Raw genomic sequence first — 18,659 nt, 5'->3', positions numbered from 1 at the left:
GTGTGTGTGTGTGTGTGTGTGTGTGTGTGTGTGTGTGTGTGTGTGTGGCATTTAAATTAATTTCATTCAAAGTTTAAAATACCTATTGAATCTACATCTGATGGCATTAGCATTTTGTGACGGATCAAAATCGTCCCTTGTTTTGACCTCAAATGTTCAATGTCTCGATGGGGCAAGTGTTAGTTTGGGCTAGCAGTAAGTTGATTATTTTGTTGACAGGGCAAACGATGGATTTGAGTAAACTTACTCAGAAGAAGGTTGCTGTCTGATTGAGATACGTGCGGTAAGATTGGCAGAAGACAACCTTGAAGGCGGTAAGAGTCACGGGACGTAACTTCCACGATCGTCCGCGTCGAGGAACCGACCGTTTTTCCGTTTTTCTACCCTCTTGATCGGTCAATCAACTGTGCTTTAGCGAATCATCCTAACTTGGATTATAATTTTCCTCCCTGTTCCCAGCCATCAATAATGTAGGAGATTATGAGACTTGTGTGAAGGCGTTCGTTCCTGCATAACCGACAAGACGCCAATGCAATGGCAATTTACTGCCTCACAACTTTCATTCAAAATCGATAGTCAATTAGTTTTTACCCACACCATGTGTCGACTTTCAATAATTTCATGCGCATTAATGCGATCTCACAAAATCCCTCCGATATGTTGAAGTTTTTTTTATTATATCAATCGATGTAGATTTTTTTTCTGTCCGTGTGTTGGGACGCGTGTCTGTCGACGTATTTTCATGTTTAACCTAGCGATCATATTGCTTTCAAAATATTTTGATGAAATTTGATACTTTAACTGCTTTTGACCCTTTGTGAAGACGAGCTCTATTCAAACGGAATTGGATCGGATGTTTTTAATCATGCCAAACTATGTCGAGCAATGCTTTGTTTGAAAACAGGCATTACGATTGTCTAATAGTTGATGTTGTTGTACTACAAATTATTAATCGGTTTTTTTCGCAGTTGCTGATATGCCGAAAGAAGACGTTCTCCATCATTTAGATTCATGTGTTGAATTTATTAGCTCTGCTCGGATTACTGGTCATAATATTCTCGTTCATTGGTGAGTATCTTGCGGTGCGGTGCGGTGCGGTGCGACGCGGCGCAATACATTAACATTAAAAAATAAAAAAAAATTTTTTTTTTTTTTTTTTTTTTTTGCAGTTATTTTGGTGTAAGTCGTAGTTCTACGGCTGTTATAGCTTACATCATGAAATCGCATAACTTAGATTACCAGACTGCTTTCGAACTAGTTAAATCGAAGAGACGCTTTGTTCAGCCTAATGTGGGTTTTGCAGCACAATTGAAGTTATGGCGTCGCATGGGCTGCACAATTGATAATCATTATCAGAAATATAAAATCTATCGTTTGCGCTTAGCAGGTGAACAAGTGCGTAAAGGTAAAAGGAAATTATTTTAAAATTTTAATTTACATTTATATATGTTAATTATTTCTACGCGAAACGCAAAGCATAGGATTTTTCATAAAGTGCGCTCCCAAATGTATCTAGTTTTCAATAACGCGTCTATTTCTGCGTTAAGTCATCTTGTTAAGGTTGTGCATATTCAGCAGTTCTTGTTTATCTAATTTGTCCCAAAAAAAAAAAAAAAAAAAAAAAAAAATGCCACCAACTTGTAGAAAATAATTTATGTCATCAGCAAATTCACCGCAATATTCTCTTTCAGTCCATGCGTTATCGTTTGTTCTCGCGTCTACTGCAAAGTATCTAAATAGAGTTTAACTACAGATATTTGATAAAATATTCATAATTAAACGACTATTTTCGACCAGTTGGAATCTTAAGGGAAATCAGACGGAATGACACTATCAAATATCAAAAAAAAAAAAAAGTAGATGAAAACAAAGGCACAAAATTGGAAAGAGTATCTATGATGAGATAGATCGACGCGAGAGATATTCCTGCCGGGTATACAATATAACTTATAAATTATTAAAGTAAAAAAAAAAAAAAAAAAAAACGACCAAAAGGGTTTAGAATGGAGCATCGCACTATGAAAGTCCTGTATGCGGATGCAACACAATGCTTATTATTATGGACATATATATATATATATATATATATATAAACTAGGAGAAGTCGATATCTTACTGAATTTTTGTTTTAAATTCCTTACTTGTAGCTAAAATTCTTCCACAAAGCTTTAGCAATATAATTAAATCTGATCCAGCTATAACGCAAGAGAATCCTGAACCTATAGTTTATCGTTGTCGTAAATGTCGACGTGTCTTGGCTTCCAAATCTCATGTGCTTACGCATATGCCAAAAATCCAAATTAGCTCAAGTACAAACGGTACAAATAATGTGACAGATAATCAAAAGCAATCAGCCAAACTAATGGAACAAATTCCAACACAAGCACGTAAAGTATCTTTAACAGCAACATCGACATCCAACTCAAATGGCCAGCTATCGGTGATGGCATCGCCAGAAAGGATTGACCTTAACAAATCTATAGAGCATTGTCAGAATATATTATTTGTAGAGCCGATTGCTTGGATGAGGCATATCGTTACTAGTACGCAGGGCAAGTTAAATTGCCCTAAATGCGAACAGAAATTGGGTAATTTTAGTTGGATTAACGGTAGGTGAGAAATGAATTTTTATATATATATATATATATACGTTTTTAATATGCACATCTATCTATATATATTCATGTAAACTATAATAATGCGAATAGGATGCCAGTGTCCATGTGGCGAAGAAGTCTCACCAGCTTTTTACTTAATACCCTCCAAAGTAGAACTTTCAAAGGCTGTTCAAAATGTGCAAACTACTCTATAGATACGTGTATTATATATATATATACTATAAAGGCATACATACATACATACATGCATACATACATTTATAACTATTGATATGTTCATATTAACACATACTATACGTATTTAACTAAGTCAACGTTGTTTGTGTGTTTAGTTAGGAATCAATGTTATTTATTATAAATGTAATTATTATTATTATTATAAAAAAAAAAAAAAAAAAAAACGAAAACCAAAAAAAAACCTTGATGTTTAATAGTAAAATATTTTCTAAGAAAGTTCTCTTGTAATAACTGGATTTTTTCTAATTCTTTTGTATTAATAATAAATTTGCAATTATTGCTTATTAATGTCATTTAGCAAACATGTAGTTTACGTAATGAAATGAAAGCGGCCAGGCAACGTTTCAGCGATTCTAACCTTCACATAAGTGCTCACATTTAGTCCAGATATTTTTCGGTGGATTGAGTGCCCCAGAGCAGTGTTCTAACGACCGAGACTTGATAAAATTTTTCCATGGCTAAGAATAATTCAACTAATATATATGCTGGTGACCCTGTTATCCTATTTTCATCTAATGAACCCACGAATATTTCCTACGTGGGTGCAAATTCATCCCAAATAAGGCTTCTTCTCCTTGACTATTGTCGAAGTGCGTAAAATTTTTTACACCCGCTTATCGAAAATCCTATGAAAGCTAAACGCCAAAGACTTGATTTAAAAACCAAAAGACTGCATTCGGCTAATTCGTCCAGAATTTTACCTGAACCTAAAAAATGCACTTGACTCTTTTTTTGCACGATATATAAATCCCTTGGAAAATGGTACAAAAACCAATTGTGTGAAAAATACATGCGACATGGGTAAGATGAGAATATTCAAAATATTTCCCCCCCCAAAAAAAAATTTGCAAAACAAATACATATTTATAAAATAAACACACTTCACTTTTATTACAAAAAAAAAAAAAATTAAAGAATTAGTGTACAGTGAAAATTCAGTCCATGTAGATATGCAAATTGAAGTTAGAAATAAAAATCAATTTTGCAGATATCGCAACATCGTTACTTAATAACAAATATGCTCGTTTTATGGCGGACCGGATTTGAGTGGATATGTCAGACATGTCCAAAATCACGGTCGGGATTGATTCCAACGAACTGAACGTTTTATAGCAAAATAAATACCAAATAAGAAAGTAGAGAGTAGAAGTAAAGTATAACGGGATAAAGAAAAAAGTGATCATAACGTTCGGGGTATTGTTCACAGCAGACCAAAATCATTAACATATGTGTGCATACATAAGTTCCTATGAAGCCGCCAGAATTAGAATTTAAAAATCCTTTTTGTTTGCGACTCGTATTAGAAAAGTACACTTATTCTTATTCGTGAACCGTGTTATTTCAAAATGGGGTAAAAAAATATCATGTAATTTGAGATGAGATTTGTGCGTACACGTATTTTAGACAAGAGTGTATTTGTGCTTATGGCGAGCAACTGTGAGAAGTCTGCCTGCTCCCCTCTAATACTTAAGTACGCCAAATATATTAGCCCTTCGTCTTAATGGTAATACGTCATAGTTGGCAATATCTCTTCTAGTTGAACCCATTGAGGTGTGTAGATTGAAAAGGCATGATCATCACCTACTGGATCTTTCGTTTAGCAATTAATTAATTTTTATTTCTCGAATTATTTTAATAAATCCTCTAATTTTATTAGAAATAATTTCTTTTCATTTATTTAAACATCACCTCCATATTACTAGATTATGCTCATTGAGGGACAATTATCTCCTATCGTCACGCTTATTATTGCTTTGGATGGATTATATAAATTGAATATGAAAAAAAAAAAAAAAATAAAATTTAACATACGAAGAACAAACTCCCAACAAACCTATAGATGTACAGAGTAGCAAAGGAAGAAATGTAATTAAAGGCGTGGCTATTGGCAAATAAGAATATATTAATACGAGCCGATTTCGACGAACAATTTTCGAATATTGCATCAGGTTGCAGCTATCATATAAAATATCATTTTTGCTTGGTTGATTTGGGTACGGTTTTTACCAATTGCCTACATGTAAAATCATACGCCATGGATTCCGACGAAATTCATCCAATTTATTACTGCTTTAGATGGTAGTAAAGGAGGAGAAGGAGCGATGCATAGCTATTGCATAACGAAATGGTAACAACTTTACAATGTGACTGTAATCTAATGTATAGTTGCATCACTGTTAGTTAGTGGACTCTTAGTGAAAAGATCAGATAATCTCTAACCAATGGCTACACTACGATCTTTGTTATTGTAGTAGAGAGTATATTAAGTTGTGCGGATGAACTACATTTCCTGGCAGATTGGCGCCTAATATTCATCGATGAACAATTCGGAATAATATAAAGGTGGCTGAAATTATCATTCGATTATCGGAAGCAGGAGAAGCTTTTCGCGCCGCGTCTCTAATTGCTTTTTTGGACCGTTTAAAGCATTCGCGATAAATTTTTGTGGCCGATCTAGTGATATAGAAAATAAATTTATACGTTATTCCTTGATTTCGAAGCTGACAAACTAGCCGTCTTTCCCCTTTGCTGCATCACGACGTTGCTCGACCTTTCTTATATTATTATGATAAGAATTAATCTACAGTGCATTTCCTTTTCATGTAATACGATGTACCTTCACAAACCACTTAATGCAGCGAATTATTACGAAACACTTCACTTTTCATAACTTTTAAAGAGGACGCGCCTATTTCACTGGCCTTATGAACGAGCTACTAAGTAACACAATAGCTCTTAAATTATTATTGCAAGAATTGGCTCACCTGGGATTCCCGCAATTAATTTTAAACAGTGCTGCGACATGTAAAAACGTTGTGTGGCCCTTGTTATAATTTCCGCGATACAGAAGTGAAAAATACACTTCGCATCTTTTTTTCGATGCACCTGTGCATGTAACATTCAGAGCATGACTTGAGACTGATACGGCGTTTATTATGCTAATCGATTCAAAATCACTTTCTGAAATGACTTAAGCTTGTCGATCCGTCTGCCCATGTATTCTTGAATTGAATCATTTTTTTGATCGCTTACCACATTATATTTTATTTTAAAAAATTTTGATATCAATAACTATAGGATGGTTTAAGAAATTTAATACTAGGACTTCACGTATTATAGGGATTTTACTTGTGTGATTAAGGAAAGCGAACGTTTCTAAATCGTAATCAAAATCGCAGTAAATTAAATTTCGCGAAATTTGGGTAAATTGATGCTTACTTTTGCTTACCACATTTTCTCATGTTATCGTTCATTCATAAAAAAAAAAAATAAATAAGTAAATAAAGTAAAAAACATACGCGCACGTAATATATTGAAATTATTTTATTATTTTTATGATTTTATTTAAAATTTAGTCAAATTTTTTTTTTTCTTCATTTTAATTTTCGTTTTTTTTTTTTTTTTTTTTTTTTTACGTTTTAGAACATTTGACCTTCGGTAAATAATATTTAGTAAGAGGGATAGAAATTTGAGTTATTTAAAATTGATACTTTTAGAAATATTATTAAATATTTTAAGAATTTTATATAAAATTGATGACTTTTTGAATATATTTCTCAAATATGCATATGTATATATATATATATATATATATATATATAAATATATATATATATATATATATATATATATATATATATATATATTCAAGCTAAATAATGGACTATAAGAATCGACATATATTTTAATAGTAATAATCATAATAAGATATCAAATATCTGAAGCTGAGGTAAAAAACAACGAATTAAATATACCGAAATGAAAAAAACAAAGAAAAATATATAAATGATAATGTTTCAAAACACATCTAAGTTGCTTTAGATGAAAAAAAAAGTTTCTTCCGTTTTGTACATGTACAGTAAAGAGTAACTTTTTCATGTTTTTCCTTTTTTTTTTTTTGTTTTTGTTTTTTGTTTTTTTTTTTTTTTTGCTTTTTTCAATTTCATATATTTTTGTAATAAAACGTGTTTTGCATAATGCGTTATTATTAGAGAAACCATAGAATATAATTACGAATATAATAATAAATCAATTAAAGGATTAGAATAAAAAAAAAAAAAAAAAAAAAAGTATTATTAATAATAATAATAATAATAATAATGATAATAATAAAGAAACAAAACAATCACCTCGTGTGTAACTCCTTTAAATAAACATTCTCACCATAGAGGAGGTAGATGAGAGGGAAAGAGAGAGTTGAGATGAGATGAGGTGAGTTGAATTGAGTTGAGTTGAGTTGTAATTGGTGTTTAATTTTGATTTCTTTTTTCTTTTTTTTTTCATTTTAAACACACACGTCGGTCATTTTGCGCCATCGTTGTTCTTGTTTATCTCTCTAATTACAGTTAAAAGAGAAAGTTCTTCATGTTGTTGTTTTTTTTGTTGTAAGTTACCTGTGCGTGCGCGCATTTCAAGTAGGAGGTAGTAATTTGTATACTGATAACTCTGATTCGTTGATTATTACTGTCTTTAGCGGGCTCTCTTCCTCTAACGGCTCGTATGATATTTAAACTAAAAATGTTTAACAAAATAGTTGCAGATCAATGAAAAAGTTTACTTAATTTAATATAAAACATAAATTATAACTAACTCACTTAACAACAATTTCTTATATTTAAAATTTTAATTTATCAATAATAAAATCGTTTCGTGTAACTATATATATATAGATATATATATATATATATATATATATATAGAGAGAGAGTTATTTACATCTCACTTAAAAAAAAAAAGAAACATTTATTGAAAACGGTTTTTAGTAGGAGGCAGAATATGGAAGAATAACTTAATTGATATTTTTTTAGGCTAGTGGCTAGCGAAAATATACCTGAAATCAGAGATGGCGGAGATTTCATTAATGCGTGTAAGAGCTGCTTCTCATTAAAAATATGTCTAAACTGCATCTACGAAATTATAGGAAAAGGCATAATTTAAACATTTTTCATATGAAAAAAAAATGCGATTCTGCGTCAAAAAAAAAAAAAAAAAAAAAGAAAAAACAAATCAAATAAATGGTAGTTAACTGAAAGTTGCAATTTACACTTCTCCTCTCGATCTCAGTAGAGCAACGATATGGAAAATTAAATGTGAAAAATCAAATCCCGTTTTGTAGCAAATTTTTGATACTCACCAGTAAACTTTTTTTTTTTAATTTCAATGGTATATGTATTTATTAAATTCGAAATTAACGTCAGCTATACATTGTATAAGTTAAACTATCTTGTCATTGATAGGTGCTTGTGGACATGCCATACCTGATTTCGAATCTAATCTGTAGCTATCAATTAAGAACATATGTAAACGTTTAAGTTTTCCATTTCAACTTGTTTTTGTTGATATAAGCGTTCTAACGGCAGCGAGCAATTTAGACGAACATGATAAAATCGGCTTTGAAATTTATTCTGACAAAAGAAAAAAAATGCAGTTTATCGGGTTTTTTTTAAAACTATAGGCAAAATACAGGATAATTCCGTCATATCGTAGTTGGTATAAGGGTATCCATCATTTGAATTCATTGTCTCATGAAATTCAAGTGAGATGATATATTCGTTAGCTCTGGACGAGCTCGCGTCAAGTCAACTAAGTTCAAGGTCAACTAAAAAATTGTTTGTAAATTGAGACCAAGTAAGGACATTTTAGTTGGGTAAAGCGGATGGATCTTTGTCTAGTACATTTATTTACTCATTTTCTTAATAACACACCAAATATTATTATTTTCGTGCTAAGGCATACGTTTGATGAAAGCCTTCCTATTATTTGGAGGATGCCCAAAACATAACATGACAAATTTTATTATTTTTCATCACTTCCTTCATTAATAGCTACAAATTGGACTTAATCTTCATATAAGGGTTTGCTTCTCACGATAACCGCTATGTTTGGTGGAGTCTAGAAAATAGACCTATGTGATTCAAATTCCCTATCGTCAATCTTTTTTTTTTTTTTTGCTAAATTGATGCTATGGACCAATTGGATTAATTTTTGTCATAGAATATAAAAAAATTACAAGTTTTTCTGAAAAGCTTACTGCTATTCATGAGAAATCTTATATGGAGTCGGGTCCAAGAAATAGACCCATATGATTCAAATTTGGTCCATTTAATTGTTATTCATCGGCACATTTTGATCACAGAACAGTATGATCAAAATTAGGGATTTTTTTTTTCGCATATAAAGATTTACCTTGCCTGAGTATCCTCATAGGAGGTCCTATCCCAATTCGCGACCACGTGGTCAATTTAATATTATAAACCAATTTTAACCATGAAGTATTGATAATTATACCTTTTTACCATATAAAGATTCAATTTTTATGTGAACAATTATGTCATGGAGGTTTTAAAAAAATTACCCCAATTGAAACCAATTTTTCATACTAAATTAGAATGCCAAAGTATTATTACTCAGCGAATTTCTCTTCTATGTAATGATTTAAGCAAAAAATGTTTATTGTCCAAAATCATATAATTTTAAGATTTACAAAGACCTTATGTCCACGATTCTATTGTAAATAGTGCTTTTATATCTCCCCTATTCATATCACATTTTTTTTTTATTCGATTAGAGCGATTTTCATCATGAACAATTCGCTTTATAAAAAATAGTGGTAGAGTATATGACAACTCGTGTTCAGAAATTTTTTATGTTAAGTATATTTTCTGGGCAATGCAATCATATACTATTACATTAAATTTATGGAAAGCATAAAAACTGTGGCTGTAATCCTTTTCGTAAATATCGTAAATCACATTTCATTCTTTATAGAGCAGATAGTTTTCTTGATAATTATTAAAAATCATTTCTTCCGTTAAAATATTCTTAGAAGGTAATAGATCCGCTCTGCAGTTGCATTATCGTCGATCACTTTCTACGATAAAAAAGTTTTATTTCTAATTATTTAATCGGTTAGTAATAAGTGCATTCTATATTCTAGGCTCATAAAAAATATCGATCTTTTTTATTTTAGGATCTGCCATTACTAATAGGTAAGAAGTCGGCAGTGCTTTCTAAAGCGAACAGCTTAATAAATCCCTTGGCAATATGCTACAGACAATTTAACCGTATAAGCATACATATATAAAGAAAATTATAAAAAATTTTGGCCTCTTACGATATCACAACTCATATATATTCATTTAATCTCAATTTGTAATCGCGACTAGTCAATATTATTTATTACATATATATATATCATGCCATTGCGCAATTTTTAGCTAGAATTCCTCCATAGTTTCTTCTTTTTTTTTTTTTTTTTGAAAGATGAACTTCAAACAGGGTGCCAGTCGATAGTGATTGGTTACCAAGACACCAATACATTTTTCAGTTTGTCACTAAAAGGTGTACGCCGTACGCGGGACATGGTAAACGAGAAAGCGTTAAAATATATTTCAAGAATTTAGAACAGCGGTAGGTTAATGGTAAATTCGAAGACTCGAGTTCCGCTTGATGCGAGAGATTTCGGACGCAGCTTCAACAATAAGTTAATCAACTGGTAAATATTATGTGTTTGAAGATTGCTCGAGGTTTTTTTGATTTTAAATTATTATGCATAGATGGAGCGGGTATGGTGGGGGTTTAGGCTTTCTTCGGTTATTGTGCTATAATAAACGTATATGAGACACTTTAGCATGAGACTTTAAAATGGATATATCCCCGTCTGTCCGTTATTTGAACGCTTATGGTCTTAAAAATTGATATAGAAAGCGGAAACTTGACATATGTCTTCCCGTTAATGGCTATAGATCAAGCGCGGGTATGGACAAGATCCAGTCGTAGCAATTTCGCGTCCATAGTAGATGTTAACTTAAAATTAAAGAAAACATATCTGCCAAAATAATTTAAATTAATGGTATAAAAATGGGCGTAACTCATTCCCAGATGTATGTGAAATGCGATTCAATTAATAAAATATTTAACAATATTTATATTAGTTTGGGGAAAAAGAAATCCATTATTTTTTCGGTAGATGGCTGCACTGCTAGATTTCTCGTAAAGTATCGATCAAACGGAATGAGATAGACCCATTTCTTAAACGGATGGTGACTGGAAATGAGAAATGGATCACATACGATAACCCTGTGCAAAAACGATCGTGGTCAAAGAGCGGTGAAGCACCTCAAACGGCCAGAAAGGTTTTGCTATGCATTTGGTGGGACTGGAAGGGGATTATTTATTATGAGTTGCTTCCATATGGCCAAACGCTAAATTCTGATCTCTACTGTCAACAACTGGACCGTTTGAAGATAGCGATTGACCAGAAACGGCCAGAATTGGCCAACAGGAGAGGTGTCGTGTTCCACCAGGACAACGCTAGGCCACACACATCTACAGTGACTCGCCAGAAACTTCGAGAGCTAGGTTGGGAAGTTTTAATGCATCCGCCATACAGTCCGGACTTGGCACCAAGCGATTATCATCTTTTTCTTGCATTGCAAAATTTCTTTAATCATAAAAAATTGCAATCTAGAGAGGATTGTGAAAATCGACTACTAGAGTTTTTTGCAAATAGAGACCAGGACTTCTATGAGAGAGGCATTTTGAAGTTACCCTTGAGAAGATGGCAACAAATCATACAACGAAACGGTGCATATTTGACCCAAATCGGACAATCCGAAGCATGTTAAATAAAGTCTTGAAATTCATATAAAAATAATGGATTTCTTTTTCCCCAAACGAATATATATTGGCTTGAGTTGCTTGATATTAAAGATAGGCTGAAGCTGAAAATTTTTTTTCTTATTTGTTGTGTCTTAAGTGAAGTTAGCCAAAATTTTTAAATTTACCGCGTCTAAGCTGAATAAAACTTTGAATTTCTACAATGAAATGAAAGTTTAAATTAATTCGAAATTATATCATAAGAGAAAATCAATACATCGAACTTTGTCATCTATATTGTCGAGTAATATAAACGGAATGACGATGGGTTAGTTCGCTTCACAACCGTATTTATAAGTTGTAGTGCGCAATTTTATCCATAACGTTACATATGATGTTTTATTTACGACGCGGGTCATAGACTTAGACATAGATGACGGATATGTCTAAATATGGAAAATTATATTAAATCGTATTAGTTTTCAATACCGCATAGAATTTCACATTTACACCAATAAACTTACTACCAGATGCACCAATGCTTTCTTTATCTATACGTTGTCTTTTAATGTAATACAAAAGGAAGAAAAAAAATAAATAAAAATGATTGCGTTTTATGTATAGCAACAACGGTAATAATGGGTGTCGTGTATGTTGAGGGATTCTTATCCTTTTCTACAATTTGTCTCGTCCCTTCTCTAGCGCTTAGCAACAACAACAAACTCCCTTCCTCCATTCAAATCTCAAATTGTATATTTAAAAAACATTTAGGATAAATTAATTTCAAGATATTGCAAATCGTTTTGTTTTCTCCTCGTTAAGTATTAAAAATATATTTAATTATATTCAGCAAGAAAAAAAAAAAAAAAAAAAAAAAAAAAAAAGAAGAAAAGAACAAATAACAGCGTTTTTAAAAAATCAATTAATATCGGCAATTACCTCGTGTGTGTCAATAACAATTGTTTAGGGGTTCTGAAATGTTTTGTTTTACTAGAGTCATCAGTAGGTTATGGCAAAACTCAATCATTCACTCACACACTGCAAATGGAAGTTGGCGAATGGCCCACACAAAACGAAGCAAATCTATATGTACAGCTTTTAATTTCAAACAAAATGTACCTGTGTCTTTGCCATGTTTACTTTCTTAGAGAGATCCGAAGATCACAAAGCTTAGCCCGCAGCAAGGGTTATTAAAAACTGTTTTGTATAAGATGGTGAATTATTCTTTCTTTCTTTCTTTCTTTCATTTTTTTTGTCTATTAGCTGATTGGCTTGTATTGGACTGACTTTGGGTCATTGTGTTGACCTTTAAAAACGAAAAAATTTATTGTAAAATTATACGTTTAATTAATGTACCTGATTTGATTGATAGTCAGAAGTACGAGAAGAGAAGAACAAGTTTGTGCCCTGTGTCTGTTGTGTGTTTGAACTTCCGCACACAAATAAGATTTTTATCTTTTCTTTTTTTATTTATTTATTTGAATTTTTTTTTTATTTATTTATTTATTATATGATATCTCTGTGAAAAGTTCACTTTTGCAAAAAAAACAAAAAAATTTTTGTTTGTTTTTAATTAAGTATCACTTATATTCAATATAGCTAACTAAAGGAAATTATAAGAAAAATACCTGACAGACATCCTTCCATCATGTATGTGCCATCATTTCTCAACATCTCTCAATCCCAAAATCGAAGCCTGCCATTGCTCAAATGTATGTTTTGTTAAACTTTTGTTTCGATTAGCAAAGATTTTCTGTTGTGTGCTTAATTACATAAATACAATAATTTCTTGAGACACTAACCTGTTAAATCTGACTGAGAAACTCATCATAAACTCATCATCAAGAAGAAAGGAAACACAGAATAGTTTGCGCTTAAATTCCGACCGAAAGTTATCAAAGTGGAACTTGTAAGAAAGACTAAGAAAAAGACCAGAAAGTAATATTAACAACGTTAACCTTTTTCTTAATTAAAACAAAAAAAAAAAAAAAAAAAAAAAAAAAAAAAAAAAAGACATTAATATTAAAAAAGAAAAAAGAACACCGCCACCCACTCACTGACTGCCTATGAAAGGAGACTTTTTTTTCTATTTCATACGAAAAATGATCGTAGAGGTAAGATGTTATCAACGCGTAAAGTACGCTTGCACTTTCTCTAACTACCACATGTAAAAGTAAATCGTACAATTTTATTTACTAGAGAAAGAAGAAACACTTATTTCAAATGAAAATTATTTTTTCCAAAGCACTATTCATCACTAGCTATGCATCTTTCCTATCTTTTTTACAGAAAATGACTCCTACGCCGAGAGGATAACTGAATTTATCTTCATAACGGTATTGCTATAAGAACGCCAATACGTCATGGCTTGAAACAGGTATCAAAACAAGGTAACAAGAAACGTTTTGATGATTACAGCTCGAATGGCAGCACATTTCCGTTCAGCAGCGCTAACGCTTCCTGGCCGACCGTCGTCATACCGAAATACTATCTTCTAATATCTTTTCGTATACATATTGCAAACGTTTTATACTATATATCGGCATAATTTCAATCAGGTCATGATGCAGCAGCATTTTCTTTCGTATTTAGCAGGAAAAGTATGGCTTACTATATTATTAGCATTGTTTCGGGCAGAGCTTTATTTACTCAAACCTTTGTACTCTCAATTCAGCGGGGTACCTTATACTTTTACATAACCTCAGAGACAAAATAACGCAATTTCTTAGAAAACGCAATATTTAAGTAATTTATAAGCGAGGTACTCTTGCCTTTGCTAAGAGATTTTGATTTGTTCTTGCGAAGCTTTGAGCCAATAATATCAGGAAGTACGCTTTAATCGTTAAGGGCGCGGCCAACACGACTTGACCCAACTTAATCGTGAGAGAAACTGCAGCAGAATCTCAGACAACGAACAAATCCATTTACGTTTCCCTTGGGGCATAAACTGTTAAGAAATAATATGAGTAAAATAATTTTCCTCCAAAATGATTTGTCGTTTTCTTTTTAGAACGACGGATACTTCTGCCTTTTTGTTTTCAGGACTACCAAGTTACACATTGGGACATTGGGAAAAAGATTCAATGAAACTTAGACAATTTTTTCAATTTCAACTTGGATAGATGCCAGTTACGCTGATAGAGTATTCAGTAGAGTAAGTAGATAATTCAAATAGAGAGGTCAAATGCATTCAGTGCAGTAGAGAGAGAAATCGAAACATTGGATCCAATGAGCCTATGGCAGTTTTGTTGACATAGTACTCTCCCTGCTCCGTCTGACGCGTCATTCGTTAATGCCAGCAACTATCAACTAGAATAGTCCTTTTTGTAGGCATTGCACATATTATTATGATCGAAATTGTTTAGCTTTAGTTTTGTATCGAAACTTTAATTTTTTTGAATTAATTTCCTGAGTCCAGTTTTATGGATAGTATAGCTTAATGATTCAATGAAGGATAAATACCTAATAATTGTTATTAATGAAAAATGAAGACTCCGGTCATCGGTCAAACATATGAAAATAGTGATTAGCCGACTAACGAAGTCACATTTTAATGAAATTGGCACTTTGAACGTATTATTCTTAATATAAATTACTTCGGTTAATCAATATAATCATCGGGGCAAATGAATGAAGGTATAGCGGGATAAGGTTTTGGTAAAAAATTTTTCTTTGATTGCTATTAAGATCATGAATTCGAATGATATAAGCAAATAAATAAAAAAGATTTAAACGTTTAGCTTAACGGTTTTAATCAATTTGTAAATTTGAGCTAATTTCCAAGAAAAAAGTGATTTACGCGCTCGTTCGCGATAAGCTTTCACAACTAAAATAATTTTTTACTTTTTTTTTTTTTTTTTTTGACAAGTAACTATAAATAGAAGTCGATAATATAATCTAGAAGATGTTCCACTTTCGGTCGGAAATCTTTTTTGTATAATTAATTGAATAATTCTTCTGATATAAGAGTTTTCTTATATAGAGAATAAAGTCAAGCTACATAACACCTAAAATCATGCAATTTGTTTCGATACAAACAAAAAAAAAAATTGTCTCGTTTTTTAAAAAAAAAAATAATTAAAACACAAAATAAGTACAAACAAAAAAACACACAGTTTCACTCACCTTATGAGATGTTGACTTTGTTTTGTTTGTTTCTTCATTATGATAATGTGGTTATCTTAAGTAAGTTTTTTTTTTTCTTTTTTTAAGATTATTTATTTTTTTGGTAATGATTTTGTTAATCATTGATTTCTGTAAGTTTTTTTTTTTTATATTTTATTTTATTTTTGGGGAAGAGTACCTCATTTATACGTTACTAGAGCAGTTAGTAACGACTACGGCTGCGGCTACGGCTTTCACGGCGTTCATGACTACTGCGATGAGAACGACTACGTGAATGAGAACGACGGCGGTGGTGAGATTTATGATGATCTAAACAAAATTTTTCAAATGCAAACCTTAGTTAAGCGATTATTTGGAATAATAAATGTTAATAAAACTTACGTCTATGCCTATCACTTTGATGATAATGACCACTATTATGTTCTCGTGATCGTTCACGATGTTCACGTTCACTGAAAAGGGCAATAGATGATATGAAAAGTAAATTAATATGTGTAAAATTGTTGCTTACCGCCTACGCTCTGGGTCGTAACTGCTGTGATAATTGCTACGATGATGTGAGGAACGATCATCCCGTTTGCGACGTTCATCTTCTTCCCGTTCCTTTTTGCGACGTTCGTGAATTTCTTCGACGGCTTTGCGTAATTTTGTAAAGCCCAAATGTTGTTTACCCGTCAAATGGTCTTCGATACGTTGTTGAGCATCGCCTACAATGAGAAAAGCACCACAAACTTCGCATACCTCCATTTGTTTTTCCGGTATATGTCCCATATCTTGCATCCAAGCATTAACTTTTTTGTCCGCAGCGGATGAAGAATTTTCAGCATCGCTTGTTGGTGATTTATCGCCTCCTCCGCCACCACCATTCCCACCACTGGTTTCTGATGAATTACCCGCTATTGATGTTGGTGCTTTAATAGCTAATTTTTCCGAAATTATAGTTTCTTTGGTGGTTGTTATCATCTGTTCATGTTGGACCACCATAGCGTCGCGTTCATCCTTTAGTTGTTCACAAAGATTCATGAGATCCTGTGCCTGATCAACGTCACCCCGTATGCCGGCTTCTTCGGCTTCGGCCAGCAGCTTTTTAATGCGCGCGTTTAAATTGTTTAATTGCTCCTGATATTTGGACGTATGAGATAGGCCAGACGGCTGATCTTTTTGCATCAATTTTAAGCGTTGTTTACCTTTTTGTATTTTGCGATCGACGTCATTGAGCATAGAATTACAAAATTGCAGAAATTCATCTTCGAATTGACGCTTACGATGACTTGGCTTGGCTTCGTCGTATTTCTTTTTGGCCTCATCATCATGTATACGATAGCAGGCGCCCAAATCGGCTCGAGTATTTACAAATAAATCGTGCGGACAAAATTTCACTATATAATATTGACAATACTGAGGGAAATAATCGCAAAATAAGACAAAACATTCAGTGAATCTTTACTATAAAAAGAAACAACACAAGTGTGTTATAACATAAAAATTCCTTTTTACAAATCTCATTTAGCTTCTTTTCATTTCCCCCCTTTTCGCTATTTTTCAATATTGTATTTATAGTTCGACATTTTCAAATCGTAAAATAGAAAAATTTTTTTTTGAAAAAGTTTTACTTACCTCCGGGTCATCCCAGTTTACAGTCTATAGAAATAAAACATTTAAACATTATCAAAATTACTTCCTCCAAAAGGATTCATTTTTCTTTTTTTGTACTAGCACATACTAACCTTGGGAGCTTCTGATGGATGTAAATTTCGATTTCTTCCCATCAATTCGTCCAACATTTGACGTGCGGCGTCCACCATTATTCTTACTTTAATTTTGCTTTTTGTGCAAACGAAATATTCAATTATTTACTGATATTCACCTTATTAGTGATAATTGAGATAATGTGAGATAATTTCTCTTTTAATTAATATTCTGGCGAAAATAACAAATTTAATAATGTTCTATTCTTCTTTTTCTTGCCTGCTGTATTGCAAGGTTGCCAACATTAAAAAAATATACGTTCACACTAACTTTATGATTACCGCAGCATTGTGTTTTTAAATTCAGTGTTGTCTACCGTTCGAATTGCCAATTCATTGACTTCCCTGACATATGGAAATTAGAATCTCACCACATAAGGCAGTAAATAATTAAACGAGAAAATTTTATTTCTATATGCAAATATTGATTTCATTATATTCGAAACCTTTCAAAATCAATACTAATATGAAAGACAATTAAGCGACAAGATGCACCAACATTTCTTTCAAAAATTCAAACTAGTAGAATCTTAGGGACTTTTTGTGCTTCTGTTATCAATAGCAGTGGTAATGCTGTTAATTAGTAGCCATTTGATCGCTTGTTCTTTCATTCTCAGTATTTCTATAAGCAAAAAGAAGATAGAATCACATGATGTTACGCAGTGTCGAATGATTACAAAGTAAAACCATACAAAGTTTTGTTTATTTATGCTTCTGTTGTTTATGTTTAAAGACTAGGTAGCCAGTATAGTTTGTTTTCGTTTCATCATTTATCTCAAATCGCATTGAAAATTTCGAGACTGTTATGTTCGTTGAATGCCTCAATAAATTGTACTAAACTGCCCCTAAACAGGTGAAAGAGCCGTTGATTGCTTTAAAGCGGAAGCGGCCTGAAGATCTAACGAACAAACAATATTCCGGCAAATTCTTGAAACTAAGGTTATATATAAAGGATATTATTAGTAAAAATAAAAATAATTGTAATAAGTAAGAAAATTATAATAATAATAACTTCGTTCTTATATAGCTTATTATTATTTTATGTACATACTGTTACTTAATTATCTTTGATAATAATGTTGTTGAGAAATTCTTTGTAGCGAAAAGTCCCGTCTTAAAAGCTGTAATGCTTTTTATATCCGTCAGTCATACTGAATATTTGGCGTATTTTGTGCTCTTTAATCGAACAATTTTTCAGATTAATATTGCGGAGAATTTTCAAAAGACGCAACGTATTGTAGCAGAAAATGCAGTAAATAAATATGGAAAAATATGTTACGTGTGTGACAAAATTGCAGAGAAAATCGCAAAAAAAAGTAAAGTAGCGTTTTTT

At 32.1% G+C, this 18,659-nt stretch overlaps 2 protein-coding genes across 4 annotated transcripts in view; one reads left to right on the top strand and one right to left on the bottom strand.

The window, feature by feature from the left end:
* LOC119639329 (dual specificity protein phosphatase MPK-4) overlaps window positions 1–2,986 on the top strand; it is an 8,837-nt gene extending 5,851 nt beyond the window's left edge. The window contains exons 4-7 of one of the 3 annotated variants that reach the window (XM_038036634.1): window positions 969–1,068; window positions 1,170–1,405; window positions 2,148–2,613; window positions 2,709–2,986. In XM_038036634.1, the coding sequence (XP_037892562.1) occupies window positions 969–1,068; window positions 1,170–1,405; window positions 2,148–2,613; window positions 2,709–2,889 (983 nt within the window). In that variant the 3' untranslated portion in view covers window positions 2,890–2,986. The remainder of the gene's footprint in view (window positions 1–968; window positions 1,069–1,169; window positions 1,406–2,147; window positions 2,614–2,708) is intronic. The other 2 variants (XM_038036641.1, XM_038036649.1) reach the window with 2 other exon arrangements.
* Window positions 2,987–15,756: 12,770 nt separating this feature from the next.
* LOC119635659 (luc7-like protein 3) lies at window positions 15,757–17,592 on the bottom strand. Its single transcript, XM_038030579.1, has 5 exons — window positions 17,306–17,592; window positions 17,196–17,219; window positions 16,090–16,976; window positions 15,960–16,030; window positions 15,757–15,887 (listed from the first exon to the last, which is right to left on the bottom strand). Exons 1-5 carry the CDS (start codon window positions 17,381–17,383, stop codon window positions 15,781–15,783), a joined length of 1,167 nt encoding a protein of 388 aa, XP_037886507.1. The 5' UTR covers window positions 17,384–17,592; the 3' UTR covers window positions 15,757–15,780.
* Between the last annotated feature and the right edge of the window lie 1,067 nt (window positions 17,593–18,659).

This window comes from Glossina fuscipes, unplaced genomic scaffold (genome assembly GCF_014805625.2).
Source record: "Glossina fuscipes isolate IAEA_lab_2018 unplaced genomic scaffold, Yale_Gfus_2 0, whole genome shotgun sequence".
NCBI classification, from domain to species: Eukaryota; Metazoa; Arthropoda; class Insecta; order Diptera; family Glossinidae; genus Glossina; species Glossina fuscipes.
This window is presented reverse-complemented; position numbering and strand designations above follow the sequence as displayed.

Coding starts and splice junctions, on each gene's coding strand:
- LOC119635659 (XM_038030579.1), bottom strand. CDS start 17,383: ATGGTGGACGCCGCACGTCAAATGTTGGACGAATTGATGGGAAGAAAT. Junction 17,220..17,305: donor ATCCATCAGAAGCTCCCAAG/GTTAGTATGTGC, acceptor TTATTTCTATAG/ACTGTAAACTGGGATGACCC. Junction 15,888..15,959: donor TCAAAGTGATAGGCATAGAC/GTAAGTTTTATT, acceptor AATTTTGTTTAG/ATCATCATAAATCTCACCAC.